At 48.3% G+C, this 21,982-nt stretch overlaps 9 protein-coding genes across 9 annotated transcripts; 4 read left to right on the forward strand and 5 right to left on the reverse strand.

The window, feature by feature from the left end:
* Positions 1–187: 187 nt before the first annotated feature.
* N7500_004800 (uncharacterized protein) lies at positions 188–621 on the forward strand (the record flags this gene model as incomplete). The annotated part of the gene is made up of 3 exons (XM_056675945.1): positions 188–243; positions 302–344; positions 430–621. 3 exons carry the CDS (start codon positions 188–190, stop codon positions 619–621), a joined length of 291 nt encoding a protein of 96 aa, XP_056530945.1.
* Positions 622–706: 85 nt separating this feature from the next.
* On the forward strand, positions 707–2,214 carry N7500_004801 (putative trimethyllysine dioxygenase TmlH; the record flags this gene model as incomplete). Its single annotated transcript, XM_056675946.1, has 8 exons — positions 707–787; positions 844–904; positions 954–1,074; positions 1,130–1,229; positions 1,282–1,381; positions 1,437–1,919; positions 1,973–2,044; positions 2,099–2,214. The coding sequence occupies 8 exons, from the start codon at positions 707–709 to the stop codon at positions 2,212–2,214; spliced, it is 1,134 nt and encodes a 377-aa protein (XP_056530946.1).
* Positions 2,215–2,508: 294 nt separating this feature from the next.
* On the forward strand, positions 2,509–4,085 carry N7500_004802 (proteasome regulatory particle base subunit RPT5; the record flags this gene model as incomplete). The annotated part of the gene is made up of 3 exons (XM_056675947.1): positions 2,509–2,822; positions 2,951–3,366; positions 3,427–4,085. The coding sequence occupies 3 exons, from the start codon at positions 2,509–2,511 to the stop codon at positions 4,083–4,085; spliced, it is 1,389 nt and encodes a 462-aa protein (XP_056530947.1).
* A 570-nt stretch (positions 4,086–4,655) lies between these two features.
* N7500_004803 (glutamine--tRNA ligase) lies at positions 4,656–6,599 on the reverse strand (the record flags this gene model as incomplete). The annotated part of the gene is made up of 1 exon (XM_056675948.1): positions 4,656–6,599. The coding sequence occupies one exon, from the start codon at positions 6,597–6,599 to the stop codon at positions 4,656–4,658; it is 1,944 nt and encodes a 647-aa protein (XP_056530948.1).
* An 826-nt stretch (positions 6,600–7,425) lies between these two features.
* Positions 7,426–9,800, reverse strand: N7500_004804 (uncharacterized protein; the record flags this gene model as incomplete). The annotated part of the gene is made up of 2 exons (XM_056675949.1): positions 7,426–9,322; positions 9,406–9,800. 2 exons carry the CDS (start codon positions 9,798–9,800, stop codon positions 7,426–7,428), a joined length of 2,292 nt encoding a protein of 763 aa, XP_056530949.1.
* Positions 9,801–12,124: 2,324 nt separating this feature from the next.
* On the forward strand, positions 12,125–14,137 carry N7500_004805 (Amidase; the record flags this gene model as incomplete). The annotated part of the gene is made up of 10 exons (XM_056675950.1): positions 12,125–12,370; positions 12,451–12,552; positions 12,601–12,645; positions 12,704–12,720; positions 12,774–12,876; positions 12,928–13,323; positions 13,388–13,496; positions 13,543–13,662; positions 13,712–13,903; positions 13,959–14,137. 10 exons carry the CDS (start codon positions 12,125–12,127, stop codon positions 14,135–14,137), a joined length of 1,509 nt encoding a protein of 502 aa, XP_056530950.1.
* A 578-nt stretch (positions 14,138–14,715) lies between these two features.
* On the reverse strand, positions 14,716–15,156 carry N7500_004806 (uncharacterized protein; the record flags this gene model as incomplete). The annotated part of the gene is made up of 1 exon (XM_056675951.1): positions 14,716–15,156. One exon carries the CDS (start codon positions 15,154–15,156, stop codon positions 14,716–14,718), a length of 441 nt encoding a protein of 146 aa, XP_056530951.1.
* A 1,394-nt stretch (positions 15,157–16,550) lies between these two features.
* On the reverse strand, positions 16,551–16,805 carry N7500_004807 (C2 calcium/lipid-binding domain CaLB; the record flags this gene model as incomplete). Its single annotated transcript, XM_056675952.1, has 1 exon — positions 16,551–16,805. One exon carries the CDS (start codon positions 16,803–16,805, stop codon positions 16,551–16,553), a length of 255 nt encoding a protein of 84 aa, XP_056530952.1.
* Positions 16,806–18,020: 1,215 nt separating this feature from the next.
* On the reverse strand, positions 18,021–19,524 carry schA (serine/threonine protein kinase SCH9; the record flags this gene model as incomplete). The annotated part of the gene is made up of 2 exons (XM_056675953.1): positions 18,021–19,248; positions 19,472–19,524. The coding sequence occupies 2 exons, from the start codon at positions 19,522–19,524 to the stop codon at positions 18,021–18,023; spliced, it is 1,281 nt and encodes a 426-aa protein (XP_056530953.1).
* Between the last annotated feature and the right edge of the window lie 2,458 nt (positions 19,525–21,982).

Consider the following 21,982-nt stretch of genomic DNA (forward strand, 5'->3'; position numbering starts at 1 on the left):
TTGTAGAGAATCAAACTATCTAGGCCAAAATAGTTCCGTTTTATACCCACACGTGACTATAACCTCGGTTGTCGGAGTCCCAAACTTGAAGCTCTTACAAATTGCTACCCCGGATCTATCCACTAGTGTCGTCCTTTTCTTGTCCTTGTCCTTATCTTTGTCCTAAAAACCGTCGGTTATCCATATCATGATCTTCAGCTGGCGCGCAACACTCAGGTCGAGTGAGCTGTGGACTCGCGCCGGGTAAGACGTCCTTTCATTTCAATGTTGAACATTCAACGCTAAAACCCTCTCGAATTAGACCAAAAAGCCTGTGGCCCCGCTATTTCCCCGCTGGCCGTTTGGTATGAATATACTCTGTAGTGCATAATATACACGCGGTCAATCATTCAAAAAACTAACTCGATCTCCTTGTCCCATTGCTCATAGAAGACTGGCCAGCGACATGCCACGCCTACCTCATCGAGATTGTTGCACACTACGATGAGCGTTAACGGTCCTCGAGTTGCCTCTTTCAAGTCCGATATAGTCAATCTTCCACCCAAAGACGAAAAGGATAGCAAATCCTGGTATAATTTGTTAGTTTATCGCAACTCCACAAAGAAGGCGAATAACGACTAACTTGTATTTTATAGCGGCCGTTTTGTCCTCAGGTAAGTGACAAAGACACACAAAACTAGAAGCTTGGTCTTTCATTGACACCTTGATGCCTGCGACTAGAGAAAACTGCCAGTGTCCAAAATGTATTCACCCGGATACGATGCAGAAGATAAGCGACACTTTCTCGGTAGGAGATCTCACTACTCTTCTTTGACTGCACAGCCTCTGATGCTGTCACTACAGATCCCACAGAATGTTAAAGTAGAGTCAATCGAGCACGGTGATAATATGGTCACGATCAAGTGTGAGACATAATTTTGAGACCTTGACTATCAGAACTAACACCCCCACAGGGTCTGATAATCACACGGGGCTTTATCCGCATGCTTGGCTTCATGCACACTCGCAGCCCATGCCTGACCTTATAGACACCAAGTCAGTGTCTGATCCTCAATCAGAAACGCATGGCCCCAGGTAAGTTGCCCAAAGCCGACGAATCAGTCACGGAATGGAGTTGATGTAAAAAAAGGTATTTCACCCCAGTCGTGGATCCAGACCAAAGTCCCAGAGTCAAATATGATGATGTTATGTCAAACGATGAATCGCTTCATATTTGGCTAAACTATATCGTAAGCCCCCCCTCTCTCAACTTCTTGACTAAACTTGCTAATGCTTGTGAAGTGGAACCATGGGTTCTGTTTTGTAGATGACGTTCCTATCAACCCAGAGGCAACTCAAATTCTCATCGAGCGGATTGCGTTCATCAGGAACACTCATTATGGTATGTACCTAGATACAAGGTTCGACGACGCAACATTTCGCTGACATAGCCTCAGGTGGCTTTTGGGACTTCACGGCCGATTTGACTTTTAAAGACACGGCATACACCAACGAATTCCTGGGTGCTCATACAGACAATACTTACTTCACAGATCCTGCAAGACTTCAGCTCTTCCATCTACTATCTCATACCGAAGGATCTGGGGGAGAGAACCTCTTAGTTGATGGATTTGCAGCCGCAGCTCAACTCCGCAGCGAGAAACCCGAGCATTATGCCTCATTGGTAAATCATAGGCAGCCGTGGCACGCAAGCGGGAACGACGACACATGCATCCAACCCTCCGCCATGGCACCGGTATTCTCAATGCATCCGGACTCGAATAGAATGTACCAGATCCGTTGGAACAATTATGATCGGGCACCAAAGAGCAATTGGTCGATATCGGAACAGGATGTGTGGTACAGCGCTGCGCGCCACTATAACGAGATCTTACGGAGCAGAGAAATGTGGACGAAGCTAAAGCCAGGATCGGCGCTCAGTAAGTCTTTCGTGCCATTTTGAAGAGCATTTCGGCTTACATGTTGGCCTTAGTTTTCGATAACTGGAGAATGTTACATGGCCGCTCCGAGTTTACTGGAAAGAGGCGAATGTGCGGTGGCTACGGTACTTACTATCAGATAACCCTTCTTTCATGATTTTCTGCTAATAAGATACTAGTCAACAACGATGACTACATCTCTCGACTTCGTCTGCTCAAGTTCGGCCGGAAAACGGTGCTGGACAACCTTGGCAACGTCCAAAATCAGCCCAATAATCCTTATTGGTTTATCTAGAATGCATGGTAGCTGACGCGATATAAATCGACAGAAAAGGCTCACATTGTGCAAAATACAAACAGTTTCAAAGTACAATATAGATAGAATCGAATCGCATTTGATTAGAAACGTATATCACATCACGTGACGCTCCATGGCTGACGTTGTTGGAGCTCGGCCACCAACAGCTCTTCCTCCTAGCGACCTTGTCTCATCCTCCCCCATCCTTTTTCAATCTATCGACCTGCTGGCTTTTCATTTTAGAGATTTCCTTTGATCTAATTCTATAATTCCCAATTTCTCGATTCCGCCATGTCGACTCTTGAGGACCTCGACGACCTTGAGCAGGAGCAGAGAGAGAAGAAGCAAGACCAGAACGATGGCGATGGCAAGAAGCCCGAAGGCGACGGCGATGCTGATATGCAAGACGCCGACAAAAAAGACGAAGAAGAAGAGATGTTGGACGAGGATATCTTGAACTCAAGCACGACAGACATCGTTACGCGACGGCGGATGCTGGAGAACGAGATGCGAATCATGAAAAGCGAGTTCCAACGTTTGACACATGAGCAGAGCACAATGAGGGAAAAGGTGAAGGATAATCTAGAGAAGATTGAGAACAACAGGTGTGCTTTCACCGGACCCTGTATTCGTTGTTCTGTAAGCCCGCGGAGCTTGGTGCCCGGCTTGCGGATCGGCGAAAAGACACTTGAGTTTCAACAGTCTACTGACATCTTTATGTGCGACTATCTAGACAACTACCATACCTTGTTGGAAACGTCGTCGAGCTATTGGATCTTGATGTGGAGGCAGAGGCAGCAGAGGAAGGTGCTAATATCGATCTGGATGCCACTCGTGTAGGCAAATCCGCTGTCATCAAGACCTCCACTCGCCAGACGATCTTTCTTCCACTCATTGGCCTTGTCGACCACGAAACGCTGAAGCCCGGTGACTTGATCGGTGTCAACAAGGATTCATATCTCATTCTGGACACACTACCGGCCGAGTATGACAACCGCGTCAAGGCAATGGAGGTCGACGAGAAGCCTACGGAGAAGTACACAGATATTGGTGGTCTGGATAAGCAGATCGAAGAGATCGTGGAAGCCATCGTATGGCCTATGAAGGAGGCAGAGCGCTTTAAGAAAATCGGCATCAAGGCCCCCAAAGGTGAGTTATTCCCCATTTTCCCTGTACTCCAAAGCTAACCTATTCATTTCTCTTCCGCAGGTGCTTTGATGTACGGACCCCCAGGTACCGGCAAGACACTTCTGGCCCGTGCCTGTGCCGCCGAGACGAACGCCACATTCCTCAAGCTCGCCGGACCCCAACTGGTGCAGATGTTCATCGGAGACGGCGCCAAGCTTGTGCGTGACTGCTTTGCTCTGGCCAAGGAGAAGGCGCCCTCTATCATCTTTATCGACGAGCTGGACGCCGTAGGTACCAAGCGTTTCGACTCAGAGAAATCCGGAGATCGCGAAGTGCAGCGAACCATGCTGGAACTACTGAACCAACTGGATGGCTTTGCCTCGGATGACCGCATCAAGGTTCTAGCGGCAACCAACCGTGTCGATGTGCTGGATCCTGCTCTCTTGCGTTCTGGCCGTCTGGACCGAAAGATCGAGTTCCCCTTGCCGAACGAGGAAGCCCGCGCCAATATTTTGCAGATTCACTCGCGCAAGATGTCCGTTGAGGATAGCGTTAACTGGGCCGAGTTGGCCCGCAGCACGGACGAGTTCGGTGGTGCCCAGCTCAAGGCTGTTTGCGTTGAAGCTGGTATGATTGCACTCCGGAAAGGTCTCAGCAAGATCGGCCATGAGAACTACGTCGACGCTATCGCCGAAGTCCAGGCTAAGAAGAAGGATACCAACATGGGCATCTATGTTTAGAGTAGACCGTCTTGCTTCTTATGTCCTGATCAATACACGTTTATTACTGCTTTTTTTGCCTCTTTTTGACGTCTCGAGTCATCTCGTGTATGTATGCTCCCTCGGCTTGAATGGAAGCCGGTAATTCGTTATGCATGAATGGCGTAGACCTCCTATTACGATTTTTTTTTCCGGGTAAATTGTGTTTGATCATTTGCCATGTGACAAATGTACTGCCTATATGGCGGAATTTTACTCGGAGTCATAACTAGATAGTCAAGAGTCAAGAGATCTACTTGACCACTGCATTGTAGAGTATATCAATAATACCACTATAATCAATTATGCATAGTGAAAATCACAACAGCCCAGAGAATCTCCAAGAGCCGAAAAAAGATAAAAAGACACGCAAAGATGCAATGGTCATAAATCCATACCAACAACAGTGGCTCATCACACGCACGCACACAACTTCCACCATGTGTTTTATATAAAAAAAAAGGAACAGGGAAAGAAAATAGATAGAGAAACTTAAGAGTCATGGACGAAGAAGAAAAGGCATTCTGATCAGAAAACCCTCAGTTCTAAGCCTTAATTCTTACCCTGGGTATCCTTCAGAGTAACGATGCGATTAAGCACCAGCTTCTCATCAGTAGACTCGCGATCAACAGCAAAGTACGCAACACGCATACCCTGGAAGCGAATAGAGTGCTTATTCTCACCAGGCTCCGTGGCACCTTCCTCCTTAGGCCACGGCGCTGAGCGGGAGATGTCTCGGAACCCAGTCTCGACCATAGCATCCTTGAAAATCTCCTCGGAATCCGGGTTGATATCGGCGAGGAAACCAGCCGGGTGGGCAGACGGATCCTCCGACTTGAAGAGCGAGTTGAAAGCGCGAACCTCAGCACGGATGGGGCTGTTGTGTGCGGGCGACTCGGCGATCCAATGGATGAAGGACTTGGGTTTCTTGGTGGCTTCGCCTTCGGCAGGCTTCTCGTATTTGGCGTGCACGCAGGTGACCTCACCGGTGGTAGGGTCGGTCTCGAAAGAAGTCGCCGTGATGGGGTAAGGGGCTTTGAGGAGGCCGACTGTTTTTCCTGGGGCGAGGCGGAAGTAGTCTGGAGAGTCGACGGCGCGGAAGTCAGAGCGCTCGATGTAAACTGTCTTCGTGAAGGGGATGTTATGGGTGCCGAAGGCTGGGTCCTTAGAGAAGGGGCAGTCGAGGAGCTCGAGATGGTCTTCCGGAAGGTCGTCGATGATGACCTTCAGCGGCTCGAGGACAACCATCAGGCGTGGGACGGTGGTTTCAAGGTACTGGCGGACGATCTGCTCGAATTTGGTGACTTGGACGTTGGTGGTGTTCTTTGTTACGCCGAGGTCGTTAACGAAGGCGAGAATGGCACCGGGGGGCACGCCGCGACGGCGCAGCGCGATGAGTGTGTACAGACGTGGGTCATCCCAGTCACGGACATGGCCTTCCTTGACGAGCTGGATGATCTTGCGCTTGGACAGGACTGTGCCGGTGATGTTAAGACGGCCGTACTCCCGCTGGTTGGGGCAGTAGACCTCCAGCTTGTTGCAGAGCCATTCGTAGGAGACACGAGAGAGCTCGAATTCAGTTGTGCACAGGGAGTGCGAGATTTCCTCGATGCTATCGCACAAGCAGTGCGCGAAATCGTAGGTTGGGTAAATCTTCCACTTGCCGCCAGTGAGGTGGTGCTGCTTGTCCTCGGTGCCCATGATGCGCCAGGCGAACAGATCCCACATCTGCGGGTTCGGGTCTGTGATATCCTGCTTCATACGCAGTGCTGCCTCGCCAGCCTTGTACTTTCCGTCACGCATGGCGCGGAACTCAGCCATGGACTCCTCGATGGGTCGTGTGCGGTGGCTGCATGAGAAGCGTGCTCCGCCACGCTGGCCGCCCTCAACCTCACCACGCTGGGCCTTGATCTCGGCCTTGGTGCAATGGCAGACGTATGCGCCATCACGATTGATCAAATCCTCTGCGAGCTCGTAGAGGCGATCAAAGTTATCGCTGGCATTGGTCTCACGCACAGGTGTGAAACCGAGCCAAGTCACAATCTCCCGGATGGCATTGTAGTATCGCTCCTCCTCACCTTCTGGGTTGGTGTCGTCAAAGCGCAGAATGCACTCGCCTCCGTGGTACTTGGCAAATCCAAAGTTGATTGCGATGGCCTTGCTGTGGCCAATGTGAAGGTATCCGTTGGGCTCGGGCGGGAATCGCGTGCGGATCTTGGGGACGGTCTCGGAGAGGGGCTTTTCCTGATACACGTCGTGCAGGAAGCCGAGCTTGAACATAGCATTAGGGTCCCGGGGCGCAGGAGCCTCCTTGGCCTTGGGTGCCTTTGGCTCTCCCTTTGGTTTGGGCTGGTCCTGTCTTGCTAGCTTGGCCGCCGCCTTCTTGGCCGCTGCGGCCTCTTTCTTCTCTTGACTCTTGGACTTCTTGGGTGGAGCCGTAGGTTCGGTGGCCTCCTTGGGCCTCTCAGGCAAGTCAACGGGCTTTGCGGGGTCCATTGTGACGAATAGCGATTGTGAAAGCGAAGGTGGGGGATATTTTTTTCACAACGAGGGGCTCTTTGTATTCAATGCTTATCAGTTAACATTCGCTTATCGGTCCGATTTAGCCCGGGATGAGTCATCTTCTATACTGCCGAGACCTACCGCTTCAGAGCTATAGAAGTCATGCCACATTCTCCAGGTGTCAAAGTGTGTGGCTACAATGTAGATCACACAATGTAGGGCTATAGGGCTATATAGCGGACAAGAATAGTTGGCCGTTGATGCGGTGCTGTGGTGTCTCTTTGATAGAATCTTGGTAGTCGTCATAAATGTGTTCTTCAAGATCGCCTGAGGTGTACTTTTGAAAGGATAAGAAGAATCATCCGCACTTGAAGTGTGCAAAGACGACTTTCCCATGTACAACCTTCGATGATCAATCATTTAATATGCTCTTCAATTACTGCTATGTGGCAAATGCTGTACAAATATGATACAGAGAGTATCCAGACTCAAATGGGACAGAAAGAAGAACACTGCACATTAACCTTCCACCAACGCGCCAATTATGATAGAACAATGAAATCACTTAAATAGCCAAGAGCCAAAGCACATCGAATCGTTAGGCAATGCTATCTCCATCGACCTGAAAAATCAGCGTGTGTACCAAGAATATAGTACAATGAGATTAGAACCAGTGAATCGAATGATCGAAGCGAGATGAAGAAATGAACAAGGAAAAGACGAAAAAAAAAAAAATATAACAAGTGTGGGGTATATAGCAGAGTATGTAGACAAGAAATAGAAGGAGAGAAAAAGAGGATCGAGGAGTGGAAAGGTTTAGTTAGAAAAGTTGTTTCACGTCGACGAGCTCAGAGTTGGACGGACGATCGCGCTCCATATGGAACCACCAGTCCCGGCCCATCTTGTGATTCCAGGTCCCAGTACAGGTATCCTTGTCCCAAGGCAAGGCCGAGCCCATTACACTGCTCAGAGGCGTGATTGGTGTCGTTGGAGATGTACCCATTACAGATCGTCCACTCAGACTTCCCCAGCCAAATCTAGAAATGGTGGATGCGGGCGACATGGGCTCTTCTGGAGGTGGGATGGAATGGTTTCCGCTGCCAAAGCAGTTGACACCTACTCCGGCAGCATATGACAGTGACTGGTTCGAAGCTAGCACTTGCTTCCACCCAATCAAGCCACCGTCTAACTCCTGGCCGGTGATATCAGGACGGAGAACGAAGTGAGGAATCGATGCACCAGTTGCCGGATCCCTGAAGCCACTACGGCCCATCAAGGTTGGCATACGAAACTCGTAGATCGTTTTGGGGCCGCTGTGGTCATTGTCCTCATGTCTGAAGCGCTCATAGGCAGCCCAAATCCCGTAATCGTCCATTTCCTGGTCGGGCTCATCCTCGAATTGCGAATTCTGAGCGTTGTCCGGCACAAACGCATCCGAGTAATCCTGGATCAGAACCTGCATGCCGGCCTCGGTGTCCTTGGCGGCCATGTCGATGAATGTCTGCGCACGGATTCGAGCTGACGTCAGATTATTCCCCGCCGGCAGAGCGAGCGGTCGAGTATTCACAGAACCGTGAGAGCTGCGGGGCAAGCTGTACCGGTCTGGTCGGAGTAAGGCTTGACCCTTCAATATAGGCCGGCAGACAGCTTGGAGCGCTCCTGGGGGCTCCACGTCGGAGGGTGCGCGAAGAGCTTCCAATTGAGGAAAGCCCCCGGAGATTATGCTTTGAGCAAGATGAGAGTTGGGGGTATTAGAGAATTTTGTGGATTTATGGAAAGGGAGTGTGTCAAGCTGGGTGAGGGCTGTGTCTGGGTCTGGGCATGCCACATCCCAGTGAAGATATTTCAGGGTCGATGAAGCTAGGATAGGCTGGAAAATCATATGTTCATCTGGCAAAGTTGGGCACTTTTCGGTCTGGACTACCTTGAACCTTTCAAGTTGTCGCAGTGACGCGAGAATTTTAGAAATGACTAGAAGTGACTCGATGTTCTGCTCGATCAAGACGAGTGTTTTGAGGGAGAGTGATTCAGGTCGTGTCGTATACTGCGAGAGACCAGCATCTGTAACCCCGGGCAGATTCTCCAACCTTAGCGACTCCAATGGTGGCAGACACATCAATGTGCTATTGTCGAAGGAGTCTTTGTTGAAGGAGGTTATGCAAAGATTGCGCAATGAGGGAAGAAGATTGAATATGCGCAGGGAGATGCTAGGCTCCAATGCGCCATTTCCGTTCAACCCGTAAAGCATTAGTGTCTCCAGACTTGTCCACGAGGTGTGGTAATTCAGAAACTCAAACATCTGGGAGGGACCAAGGCTCCCAGGACAGGAGTCGTCGCGTGGTGACAGCTCCGATGCTTGTGCAGCCTCGCCCAAAACCCACGTGTGCTCTTTGAGCTTTTTGCGGGTCGACAACGCATGGGTCAGACGATCGAATTCATGGTGATATGGGATAGACAGGCCTAACAGGCGCTCCAAGTTTGGGCACACCATAACGACAGACGCTACCAGGTCTCGGTACTCCTGCCATTGCGTACCTTGCTTCGTCGTGGTAAAGAGCAAATCTAATTGGGGCACCCGTAGTTCGTATACAAGATTAGCCAGCAACTTTCGTTCACGGAGGGTTCGTCTCAGAAGCTTCAGGCGACTCCCTCTCTTCAGACGATATTTCTTGAGTTGGGCCGGGGAATCATTTCCGACAATGTGTATACTGTGGTATCTAGTATGTTATGTTTCATCAGCAAACCGTGATTTCCCTGCTACCCTCGACTTTGTCAAGGGGGAGCTGGACTCAATACTTACAGAGGACCTCTAACCGCCTTTTCCCAAGACCGACAGGTCAAGGATAAGGCGTGTAAGTCGCGTTGAAAACACGTGGTACATCCTGTTTGATGCTGCCCTTTGTGTAACTCCTCTAGATGGCGGATGATCACTTCGTAGACCTCGTGGGGTACTCGGCGTTGAATGGGTTCGGATAATTTGGTGAAAGAATTGACTGAGTCCGATTGTCGGTAAGATGAGGATGGGGAAGATGGAGAGTATGTGGTGGGCGCGGTTGAGGCGCTATAATTGGTTCTGTAAGATGATATCGAGGAGGTTCGGGAGGCATTTGAATGGACGGAAAAGTCGACATGATTTTCAGGGATTGAATTCTGAGATACCGCAGGGGTCTCTGTTCTAGTGACGACAACACTCATTGTGAAGTTGCTTCTGGCATCGGAGTAACCGCGAGGCAAGAAAAAGCAAAGTCAATTCCCAATAGGGAGGGGTTCGGGAATGTAGGTTATTCGGAGAATGGCGTAGTATGTTGTATATGGAGATCGGCAGATTCCACTGTCTACAGTAGTCCTGTGAGAACTTCAAGATATGAAAAGGTGAGAAGAAAGCAAAGCGCAGGAATAGAAATCTCGAAGATGATACTAGAAACTAGCATGGAAAAGGGAGAAAAGGGGAAAAAAAAAGAAAAGACAATGGCAGTCGATCTCCCCCACATCAGGAATGATTTGAAGGTGGACCTTTTTCTTTACTGTACAAGCCGTGCATGCTTTGAGCGGAGACGGGAAGGGGGCGGTTCAGGGGTTGCCTAGCATTTTCTTTTAACGTAGATCGTATATCGGGAGAGAATTGTATTCTCTTCTGTATGTTGTCTATATAAGAGACTGGTCGATATATCCATTGTGCTCCGTAGATCAAGATACCCTACATCCCTATTCATCCAAGGCAGATGAATATCAAAAAGCATCCGAGTGTCAAGGGTTCGTGCCTTGACGACGCTATTGCCCCTTTAGGCTTAACCTGGTGGGTGTTTTACCCCTTTTCTTTTGGTTTTCTTTTCTCTTGACTTTTGTTTGGGTATTAAGTCTTATATATATTATTATCACTCTGTTTTGAAGGTGATTTAGATTGATAGTTGTTTCATCGAGTCTAAACGGAGTACTCTATACTATATACTCGCTAAATGTCCCCTTTTTATATCCGAACGGCCCATGCGCATATCATCCTGCACGCCAATGAATTAGGCAATTGACCGGCTCAGCCCTGGGGAACGGTTCTCTTATGTTGTACATTGGATCTTCAAAGGATTACAAAGGACAGTGGCCTGTAGAAAATGCATCTAGGCTATAAGGGGAGAAACTTTTTGAGCCAACCCTACTCAATTCACAAGTCCCTTCCCCCATCATGTTGAAACCCGTGCTCTTCACCAGTTTCATATTTTCACCTTGTCCTGCACCCCTCTAGTTGAAAGCTCTGTGTTTGAACATTTGAATTGAAATTTAGGGTATTTTTTCACCGCCCATTCTCCTCCTCTTGGCCTCATGTTGACACGCTGAACTCCCAATTGGGAGGACCGATGCGTTTAATTCTACCAACTAACTCTGTAAAAGAGAGTAGTCAATAAACTGTGTATCAAGGTACTTGAATGGCCGTGAAGAATTGACCTGGGAACAATGAGTGAAGGGATTCCAACGCCGCTCCCAAACTTCTTACCCTGTCTATATTGTATTGCGCACTTTGACCCTTCTCACCGCGGTCGCGCGACGCTAAAGCGGCGCTCACCCAAAGCTCACCCGGGCGATACCCACCCAACTATTCTTAGCAAGTAGTATGGTCTGTGACTGTGACTTCTCGTATCGTTTTGACTTTTGTTCTTTTGGATGATGGAACATGTACAATCGAACTGCCCCGAAGGCGTTCTGGCGCCAAGCGAAACCAAGATTTACGATAGCCCGTGGACGATCACGAGCCACTCGCCTAAGAGATGCGAGACCAGAAGTTTGAGAGTGGACCATTAATGAGTTATATTATTGTTGAATACGATGCCTATTACCTAGCAGATAAACACTAAGTTTTCAAAGCGGCTGATCACGCTCCTCATAGGTTCAAGTCCTGTAAATAGTACGGCTGAGAAACTGATTATTGTTTACTCTTAGCTACTAGCTTGCCTATACGAACTGTGTGGCTGTCTGCTGTCTATGGCGGAGCCTTTCTAACTTGGCACGAGATATGTATATATATCACACTTGCCAAGGCCCATAGGATGGATTAATGACATAGAACAAGCACAGCAGTCGAGATTGTAACCACCTTATTCACTCCAAATGCTTGCCTAGTTGAAGAGGCTAATCACCTCACTGAGCTACCGCAGGTCGATTTCAACCACAAAGGCATTTCAACACACTTGAGCGGGCAAACAAAGGTTACGACTTGAATAGCGATCTCTTGGAGTGGCAGTTTGCTTTGACAGTTGTCAATACCACGTGCGACTATTCAAATCTGTAACGTGCATGTATTTAATACAGTCGATATACAAAAGCTGACGTTTGGGGGCGTGCTCCCCACTTATCATTAGTTTGCTCCACTATTCCGGGTTGCGTACAACATACCTAGTATAAACCATAGAATTCCAATGCGATTCTGCTTTTCATAGCGTTTCCTTCTGGCTTCGCCGGTACATCCCTGTTTTGTGCAGCTACCCCAATTTCGGTTTCAGTCCTCGCTTTCTCACTTTCCGCGCCTAAAGATGCCTTTCAACCCTTTAACAGCGACGGCGGCATCTCTCCAGGAGAGATTAAGCAACGGTTTCATTACCAGCAAGGATATTGTGGAGCAATATTTGGGCCAAATAGAACGATATAATGGATATTTGAAGGCTGTCATTGCTACCACTCCCGAAGATCTGCTCTACCAGCGAGCCAGTGAGCTCGATAGCGAGCGTGCCAGTGGCTCTGTCCGTGGACCTCTTCATGGAATCCCAATCCTCGTCAAGGTGCGCATATACCCTCTAGACTAGAAACAATTGCGTCGCAAATTTTGCGCACATTTCATGCGCCCTGACGAGAGTTCCAGGACAACATCGCGACAGGCCCAGAATTAGCACTTCCAACCACGTGTGGCAGTCTCGCACTCGTCGGCTCAAAACCACGAAAGAATGCATCTCTCATTGATCGGGTACGTCAAAATCCTGGATTCAAAGATTGACTCCTGATAGTTCTAAAGCTTGTAGCTGCCGGCGCAATCATTCTAGGCAAGGCCAACCTCTCGGTAAGTGGCCACCCTCGGTATATATGATTCTGCGGTTGCCTCTTTCTCACTTTCATAGGAATGGGCGTGGTACAGGTTTGTTTATGAAGTTGTCAAGAAATAGGATGATAGTTAATTCTTTCACCAAGATCCGACTTGGCCGATTCTGGCTGGTCTGCCGTAGGTGGCCAGACTCAGTCCCCATATGTTCGAGGCGGTTTCCTCGAAAATGATACTAGTGGTGGCCACAGCGTATATTCAAAGCTCCATACCCATGAGAAAATGTTTCTGACTGCTCCATAGAACCCCGGTGGCTCTTCCTCGGGCTCTGCTGTCGCGGTCGCAGCGGGCTTTTGTCCTGTCTCGATCGGCACTGAAACCATGGGATCTCTCATCATGCCAAGTGACCGAGCGGCTCTTTATACAATCAAACCCACAGTCAAGCTTATTTCGCAAGATGGGATTATTCCAGTGAGCCACGAAGCTGACTCTGCTGGCCCAATGGCCAAATCAGTCCAAGATCTTGCGGATCTTCTCGATGTTCTTGTGGACTCAGAAAGAACGAATATACCTGAAGGCGGCTATCGATCCGTGGTTATTGGATCTTGGGGAGACATTAGGGTCGGTGTCGTAGAGCCGGAGGAGTGGTTGTTCTCGCATAAGGTTGAAAAGTATGAAAAACAAGCAACGGATCAAATGGTAAGTGGAAGCCTCGCAACTGCGGAGTCACAGCTTATATTTCCTTCAGCTACGAGATTGGCAGTCCGCCTACGAAAAGCTCAAGACCGTCGCCAAGGAAGTCAAGCCCGTGACCCTGATATCGATAGAAGAATCTACAGAAGACGGCAAGATGGACATTTGGAAAGCGTTCGGTAGGTAATCCTCCACATCATAAGGGTCACGCTTAACGGTACATAGATACAACTTTCAGCTCCCTCCTCAGAGAGTATCTTGCTAGCATTGACGACTCCAAGATTCAGACCCTCGAAGATCTTATTGAGTTCAACAAGGAACATGCCGAACAGGAGCTTCCACCTAGTAAGCTGCTCGTTTTTGCAAACCAGTACCATCTCACTAACTGTTACAGGTGCCGATAACCAGGCAGGGTTAATTAGAGCCCTCAGTGCCAACATGTCGGATGATGAATATCATAAGCTTGTCAACTTTGCTAGAGATGCTTGCGGCCGTCGAGGTATTGACAAAGCGCTCGAGGAGAATGGTGTGGATATTCTTATGGGTCCAGGAGATGGGCTACTGTTCCAAATTTCCGGCACAGCAGGTTAGTTACCTTAGCATGCCAGGTGTCTCAGCTCTTTACTCTGATGATTGTTTAGGATATCCCGGTGCAACATTGCCCCTAGGGTATCTGGATTTCAACGGAAGACCCTTTGGGATGCAGATTATCGCCAAAGCACACCAGGAAGCTCTTTTGATTCAAGCCCAGAGTGCATGGGAGGCTACCTTCCCTGAACGTCACCCGCCAGCACTGGGCGAGTCAGTTGTGGAAGGGTAGGTTCCCCATGGTCCAAGGGATGTAAGGGCCAAGGTGGTAGGTGGTAGGTGGTAGGTAATGGGTCTTGGGAAAGAATGTGTGTCGCCATAGTGTACCTCTTGTGTGTTGTCCTTGGTTATGATGGTTGTTTTATTATTGATGGTTCTGTAGTAGGGGCTCGAGATCAACGCCGACACAAAGCGCAACTGGGAGAAACGATCATGTCTAAAATATGTTTTGAGAAGCAGCGCGGACAATTTCTTCAAATGGTTGAATTTCCCGAAGAGCAACAACGGAGACTTTTCACATGAGATGCCTTTCACTCCGTCCATCGATGAGTTCTCACTGAAGACGAACATTGGATCCACTTCTAGGAGCTGATACCTTCATGAAGTTGAGTGTTCCAGTCACCGGGGAGTAATCCAGCCAAGAGCACGTGAAAGGACATCCTGGACGAGAACTAACTTCACATAGACCAGAAGATAATGGCAGTGGTTGGGATCCAGATAGTATTCCTTGAATGTGCACCTGCTTGGTAGTGTATGTACAAAAGGGGTCACATATGGATCTAACATCTTGCATAAAACAACCTCGTACCCTCACAACTTCGCCTTCTCCATTCCCTTCCCTTCCGCCTCTTGTCCCGTAAACCGATAAACAATATCCTCAAAACTCCCCGTAGGAAAAACATACAACCACCTCAAGTCCACAGTCCCAGTATTCACAATCCCATGCTCAGCATCCGAAGGAATAAAAACTGTACTCCCAGCTTGCACCCTACTTGAGACCCCATCAATCGTCACCTCGCCATCGCCTTCGAGGATATGGTATATCTCAGACTGCATGTGGCGGTGCGCGCACAAGTGGCCCGACGCTGGCGGACATGTTGCTATTCCTGCACAGAGGTCTGTGGAGTCTGTTTTGGGGGATGAAATCAAGGTGTGCCAGTATATATCGCCGTGATTTGAGGTTGGAAATGTTTCTGGTGGTGTTCTTTGTGTGTAGGTTGAGGGGAGGATTGTTGGTTTTGGATGGGTCATTTGGGATTGGATGTGGATCCTGACGTTGGAGTGCGACTGAAATCAAAGTTGAGGAAGGGAGGGGGGGGTTATAGTATATTTCTTGGATGGGGCTGTGCCTTCCTATCTACATGTGTAGGACTAAAACGGAAGGAACAGATGAAGGAGCGTGTCGAGGAAATATTTTCTGAAAAGAGTAATGTGATCCCACCGAACATCCATGGATGATCTAGACTCTGAACATGCACTGCTTGAACAGATGACGGGATCGGAGAGGAATCAAAACACCCGGATTTAGTGTCATTATTGGTTGACAACCCCTCTGTAGACATGATCCTGTACTAAGGGTACAAAGGATCGAATCAAAATAATGTAAACAAAACAATACATGAGATGCTACATACAGAGTTGGGGAAGCAGCATTGAGTAGAAAAATTCCACCGCAATGATGGATGAATTGAATGGAAGAGTCTGATATTGAACTAGAACAGCGTACCCATCCGGCCCAATGCAATGCAGATCGAGCCCCATATGATGCCGATGCCAGTCTTAACGCCATGAAAATGGAACTGGAATGAAATACTCTGTTACGACTCGGTTGTCATCCGAATCCGAGTAGCTTCAATCGAGCCTGGAAATGCAAGAGAAAAAAAGAGAAGAAAAGTCCGTGAGGAAAGATCCCTCAAATTACCACCGTACCGTGTTGAAAAAAGGAAAACTCCGCAAAGAGAGAAAACAAGTATAGCAGCAGAAGAGAAGATCGGAGGAAAGATCCAAGAGAAAAGAGCAGGTATCAAAATTCAGGACATCAATCCCAGAGGATAGAGAATAAAGTTATCAACAGTGCGCCGGAGACAGGATAGAAGACAAAGACAAAGAAAGCTCGCTTTGACTAGATAACCGCCCCAGAACATGATGACCGACAATAAGGGTGCACAATGAACATCACCCAAACCCAACTCCACCAAACACGCGAGATATCCCCCATGGTTTCCTCAGAAACGGAACGTGAAGAAACTGACCGAAACCCGGAGGGACGAGTATGTGACTGGGAACTGGCTGACGAACCAAGCCAGGGGCTGTGACCACGACGAGTAGCGAGGCTCAAAATTGATACCAGGACCACGATCAGAGAATGATCATCATCTCAACTCGGCATTCGACAGAACAGGAAACAGACTAATAAGAACAAAAAAAAGGGAGTGGGGGCAGAATCTGCAGAAATACCAGCATGAGTGAACAAAACATGAATCAGAAACCAAGGCGAAGACAAATGGGAATGGAAACGAAAAGGGATACCCATATTTGCGGGTTGGAAGTGATGCAATCCGAAGGCATGTACAAGACAAGACAAGAAATAAAATGTATGCCAGATCGAGACTCCATGGTCATGCAGTAGAAGAAAAAAAACGTAATCACATGTCAAAGGTATCATCAACGTTGAAAATCCCGGGTTCCGTGCCGTCGTGCGATTTCTGGACGCCTGCCATGCGCTGGTCACCTGAGTTGCCTGACCGGTGGCCTCGTTGCCAGTAATCGTCGTGCATGGAATCTTCTTCCATATGGTCGCTCTCGTCCATAAGGTGGTGGTCGATAGAGCTCTCATTCACAAAGGTGAAGCCCTTGAAATTGGCTTGCATCCCGGGGGACAAGGGTGTGGAGGCTGGCATCAGGCCGTTGGCGAGGTTGGCAGCGCGGAGATTGAGCGAATTGTTCAGGTCCATAGCGTTTGTGAATTCGGGATCAAAGTTCGATGTGTCGGTTTCAGACTGCAACTGCGGTTTGAACGGGGGAATCACTTGCTTACGACAAAGTGTCTCCCAGTTGATGTCGTGGAAGAATGGGTGGGCCATGAGCTCCTTGGCGTCGCCGTTGGCGCCCAGTCGATGCTTGGGATTCCGGTTTAGCAAACCCTTGACAAAGTTCCTTCCCTCGGTGCTAAGCGCATCACGAGGGAATCGGACTTTGCCGAATGCGATATTCTTGTACATCTGCTGAGTGTCCTCGGCATAGAACGGACTCCAGCCACAGCACATCTCAAAGACCAAGACACCCAGGGACCAGAAGTCGACCATCTTTGTATATCCTTGCTCATCGAGCAATACTTCCCGGGGCCAGATATTCTGTGGTACCACAGAAGGTATTAGTAGTGTCATTTTGGGACAGGTTTGCCTTGGATAGACCGAAATCGCAGAGCGCAATGTGACCGTTGGCATCTAACAGAATGTTCTCCGGTTTGAGATCCCGATATACGATGTCGTGGTCGTGCAGATGTTGCAGAGCCAGAATCAACTCAGCAATGTAGAACTTCGCTCGAGCCTCCTGGAACCGACCCTCACGCTGCAAGTGCCAGAATAATTCGCCGCCCGACATATAGTCCGTGACTAGGTATAGATCTGTTGGAGTTTGGAACGAGAACTTCAACCCAACAATAAATGGAGACGCCGTCATCGCGGTGCGTACTAAGATATTGCGCTCTCCAAGCGTGTGAATCACCTCCTTCTTTTGGATGATCACCTTCTTCGAGAGAACCTTCATAGCATAGATACGCTGTGTGTCCTTCTTCTTGACCTGATAGACCTGACCGAAAGTTCCTTTACCGATAAGTTTGAGGACGAGGAAGTCATTTGGCCCGACCTGCTTTCGATCTGTCTTTTCGAACTTCATCTCGAGGTGAATTTCTCCGGAGACTTGATTGTCGCCGGCACCCCGCGCGACCAAGGGGAACCAGCCTTCTAGTCGACTGTGATCCTCCTTGAGGTTGATACAGAGGCGTACGTGACCCAAGAAAGCTTCCTGGTTGTTACGGTCATAAACTGTGACATCAAGTTCCGACTGATCTCCCATAACATCACTTAACAGGACGTGTTAGCGTGTGATCCAAGTTAAGGAGGCAGGGTTGGAGTAACATACAAGGTGGCCTCGTGATTCCAGTGCGGGTCGGTCACGGGTGTCCGCCCCTTGTGATCACCATCGACAGCACTGTTGTGAGAGCTGGATCGGGACTTCAAAGGAATAGCCATAGGCCGACCAGCAGCCTCCTCGGCATCTGACTCCAGCTGACGCCGTTTCTTTTCCTCCTCACCGTCACGAGCACCTTTGGAGATGTACTCATTCCATTCGAATACACACACCACATAGGGATCGAAACTTGGCCGCAATCCTCGACCATCCGTGATCTTCACAAACAACTTGCCATTAATCGGGCCTGTGGGAGCGCCATTAGCTGGGGATGCTGATGTTGCAGCTGCAGGCGTAGGCACAATCTCCGCCTGGGACTGGGATGGGAATGCTTCATCGAGTTTCATGGTGATCTCGTCCGTGGAGCTTTCGATGTCCGGCTTGGGCTTAGACTCTGAAGCCTCTTGTGAGCTCTCTTGCGGGGCCGGAGTGGCGGTCTTTTCCTGGGCGGCTGGGATCTCGTTGGACATGGCCCGGGGAGTAAGAGGTGGGGTATTCTTAGGACGCGACCCATTGGGCGCGTATTCAGTTAGCTTGGCCAGGTTCTCGGAAGATACTGATATATGCGGTTTCTCATGGTCGAGGAGGGGAGCTTCAGTCAGGGGAAAGGCATCTGAAACAGGAGGGAGGGATGGGTTGGAGAAATGTATGGCAAGAACAGGGTCGTCAGAGACACTGGATACTGGGAGGGATGTTTGACGGCGGGAAGGTGGGTCTTCTGGAGGAGTTTGTGTGGGTGAAATGAGGTAATTCTTCAGCGTTTTAAAGATAGAGGACACTCCTGGACTCGTCCCGAGTTCCATCTCATCCGAGTCGTGCTGTAACAAGGAGTGTGGAGGGGTGGGCAGATTGGGGTGTTCATCCATCTTGTCAAACCCATCTTCCTGCTCCATCATGACAAAAGACTCGGGATCGGAGGAATGTTGGGGATGCGCATTTGATTGAAGGTTCTCAGAGGGTTTCGACAGACACGACCATAACCGCGGTAGACTCGCTTTATCACCGGAGAAAGAACCAACCTGGAAATAGTTGTGCATAATGGAAGGCAGACGCTTGTCGGCCGGATCAGGCTCAGGTGTTGCGATTCCAGTCGGCGTGGGGGTAGAATCATTTGACCCGATCTGGTCTGGAGTATCGTCTTCCAATCCGGAGCTATCGAGATGAAAGATTAGCCAAATGATACAAATCTTCCATTCAAAGGTTGTAGGCAAATTCCGACAAGGTCCGATATCAAAGGCAGAGAGAGAGACATCCTCGAAACAGTTTTCATGCAGGTTCAACCCCAAGAAGAAGTGTAATGCAATGCGGTGTGAGGGGATCGTGGACCCTCTTTTTCCCTCTACAACCCCGCTGTAAAGAAAAGAAGTTGACTCACTTCATTGTCTTCATGTCGTCGCCGTGCAACACGGGTCCACTCTGCGCAGCCATTGTGTTTCCATTCAACAAAAGTCGGGAAATGAGGAGAGAGAGGAACGGAGAGAGTGGGGGGTTCGAAATTCCAAGGGAAAAAAAAGGATTTGATGAGCTAAGGGAGTTTGCGGGATGGATTTGAACCCGTTTGGATATTCCCCAAGAAATTCGGGTTCTTTTTGAAAAAAAAAAAAAAAAAGATCGATAGAATTCTTTTGGGATTCAGACGTGGAATTTTCTTCGGTAAAAAAAAGGTTCACTGATAGTCAATGTTTCTCGGGTATTATTAAGTCTGGACATATACCTAGATACCTTAGGTAGCCTAAGATTATATCACATATAAGATATAATACTCCGTACGGAAACTAAGGTTGGGAAAAAGACTGGAAGAGAAAAAAAGAAGAGGGCATTGATGCATTCTTGTAAGGTAATCAAGTCATCTATATTGTACGTACTTTCCTAATACATCAAAAATCCCAAATTATTAGAAATCAGAGATCAGATCAAAAAGTCCAGAAAAAAATATAAAAAAGACCCAACGTCATGTGGAGAATATGAGGTGATAATGTTCGATAGCCCTAGATATCAGCCCTTGTGGTATTTCTATATAAAGATTATTAGATTTCCAGGTCGTCACTAGTTAGGCTGCAGTATGTGAACCTTTTCAGTGATTTGCGTCTTTCCTTCTGGCGATTTTTTCTTATCTCCAAATCTTTATCTCCACTTCTCAGCTCATTTTCTTTTGGATTACATAGGTGTACAATGTTTCTTATATTCGGATGGTTTCCGTGTTCTGGTATATATATGACTTGAAGTACAACATAGTAATAAATCTCCTATATAATCAAGACATGGACACCTTTCGCCTAAAATAATGACAACTGTGAAACCCATAGATCGAGTCTCGATCGCGAAATCGTGTCGGCCTTTCAGCTTTGAATATGGCCCAGGTCTAGCTCTCAGCTCCCCTTGCATCTGCATACCAGGTGAAATGTGAGATATGCTGTGATCGCAACAGGTGCTTCAAGGCTGCCCTCCACATGCGTCATCGGGGCCGTGAGGTCCCTCTGCGCTAACATGTGGTTCGGCGGATTTAAGACCCGCGTGAATGATGTACGTGCCACAGAACTGAGCTTGTTGCGATATATATTTGTAGGAGAAGTGACGCTAGAGAGCTATTGTCATTCTCCGTTTTGCCCCCTCAGCTTGTAATATCCAAGCCCTCAAATAGGTCTTGGGGTTGGGGTGGGGGAGCGGGGGGGGATAAAGAGGTGATCGGCACCTTCCTCAACCTCCCTTGGGCTTATATATGACGAATGACATGCTATGGAAATAAAAATCCAGGGCATTGGTCCAAGAATGATATCTTATCTCCTTATTATCTCCTGATACCTTGGGTTTGCACCATTGAAAGTTCGTATTAATTCGCATTTACTGTGATTTCATGCGTGATGCTTGAATTTTAGGCATCTCGGCCACTATTGTACACAAATGTACAGTCAAGACCTGCATGATTTCAATGTGCATATTCCGTTTATGCGCAAGACCGAGTCCGAGTTTGGATTGAATTTGTAGGTCATCTGCACTGGGATATGATCTGCGGGTTTGTACTCCGTACAACAAAGTAGGCACATCTCTACCCAGTATGTTTCTCAAGCTCCCCGCTGTGGGCTGAGAACATACTTGATCAGAACAAGTATATTTCCCGGGGCGTTCTGTATATTAACTATTCAAAGTTTCCCTGGCTAATGGGCGGGAAAAGGTGATATGGCTTGTAATATTTTACAGTAGGACTCTTGCGGGGGTAACGCTACTAGTAAAGCCAATCTTGATGTTCATGAGTACCCTGGTCCAAACGGTGTTTTGCTATCATTGAACCATGCCCTTTTGTCCCAAGTGACTCTGCTACTGACCCGGGATATGGTTTGCTCAAGCCACCTGGTGGGTTGGAGTCAGGAGCTATCTCTCACATGTGATATTGGAAATTGGGATTACACATAGGGGCAGAAAATGAGGTCATTGGTTACACATAAAATTAACCTATGTTGTATGTGTTTCGATGTACGGAGTAGTCGTCTCTATGTTGGATCGATGCAATTGACACTCCATATTGATGATCTAATTCGGGAGAGAACGGTGCATGGAACGACCGGTGAGTATTTACGGGGTTTGTTAACGTGTAGATCCCATAGATGAACGCATCTTGAGCATCGAAACCCCGCACTCTCATACTGACAAACTAGACGGTAACACGCCCGAGATGCTGTCCTAGGCAGATAACCTATGATATCAATTTAATATAGGTATTTTGAAACGGCAATGGCGGTTGGGGGTCTAGAATTGGAAAAGAACGAATATCGAAAAACAGTCAGAAGCAGAATGTTCGCCGATCAACGGCCTAGCAGGTGTGCAGCCCGAAATGCTCCGTTGGAGTATGTAGGAAAGATCGTATGACGTCATAGAGGATATGCCCACC

Source organism: Penicillium coprophilum (genome assembly GCF_028826855.1).
Source record: "Penicillium coprophilum strain IBT 35676 chromosome Unknown utg000004l_segment0_segment0, whole genome shotgun sequence".
In the NCBI taxonomy this organism is placed as follows: domain Eukaryota; kingdom Fungi; phylum Ascomycota; class Eurotiomycetes; order Eurotiales; family Aspergillaceae; genus Penicillium; species Penicillium coprophilum.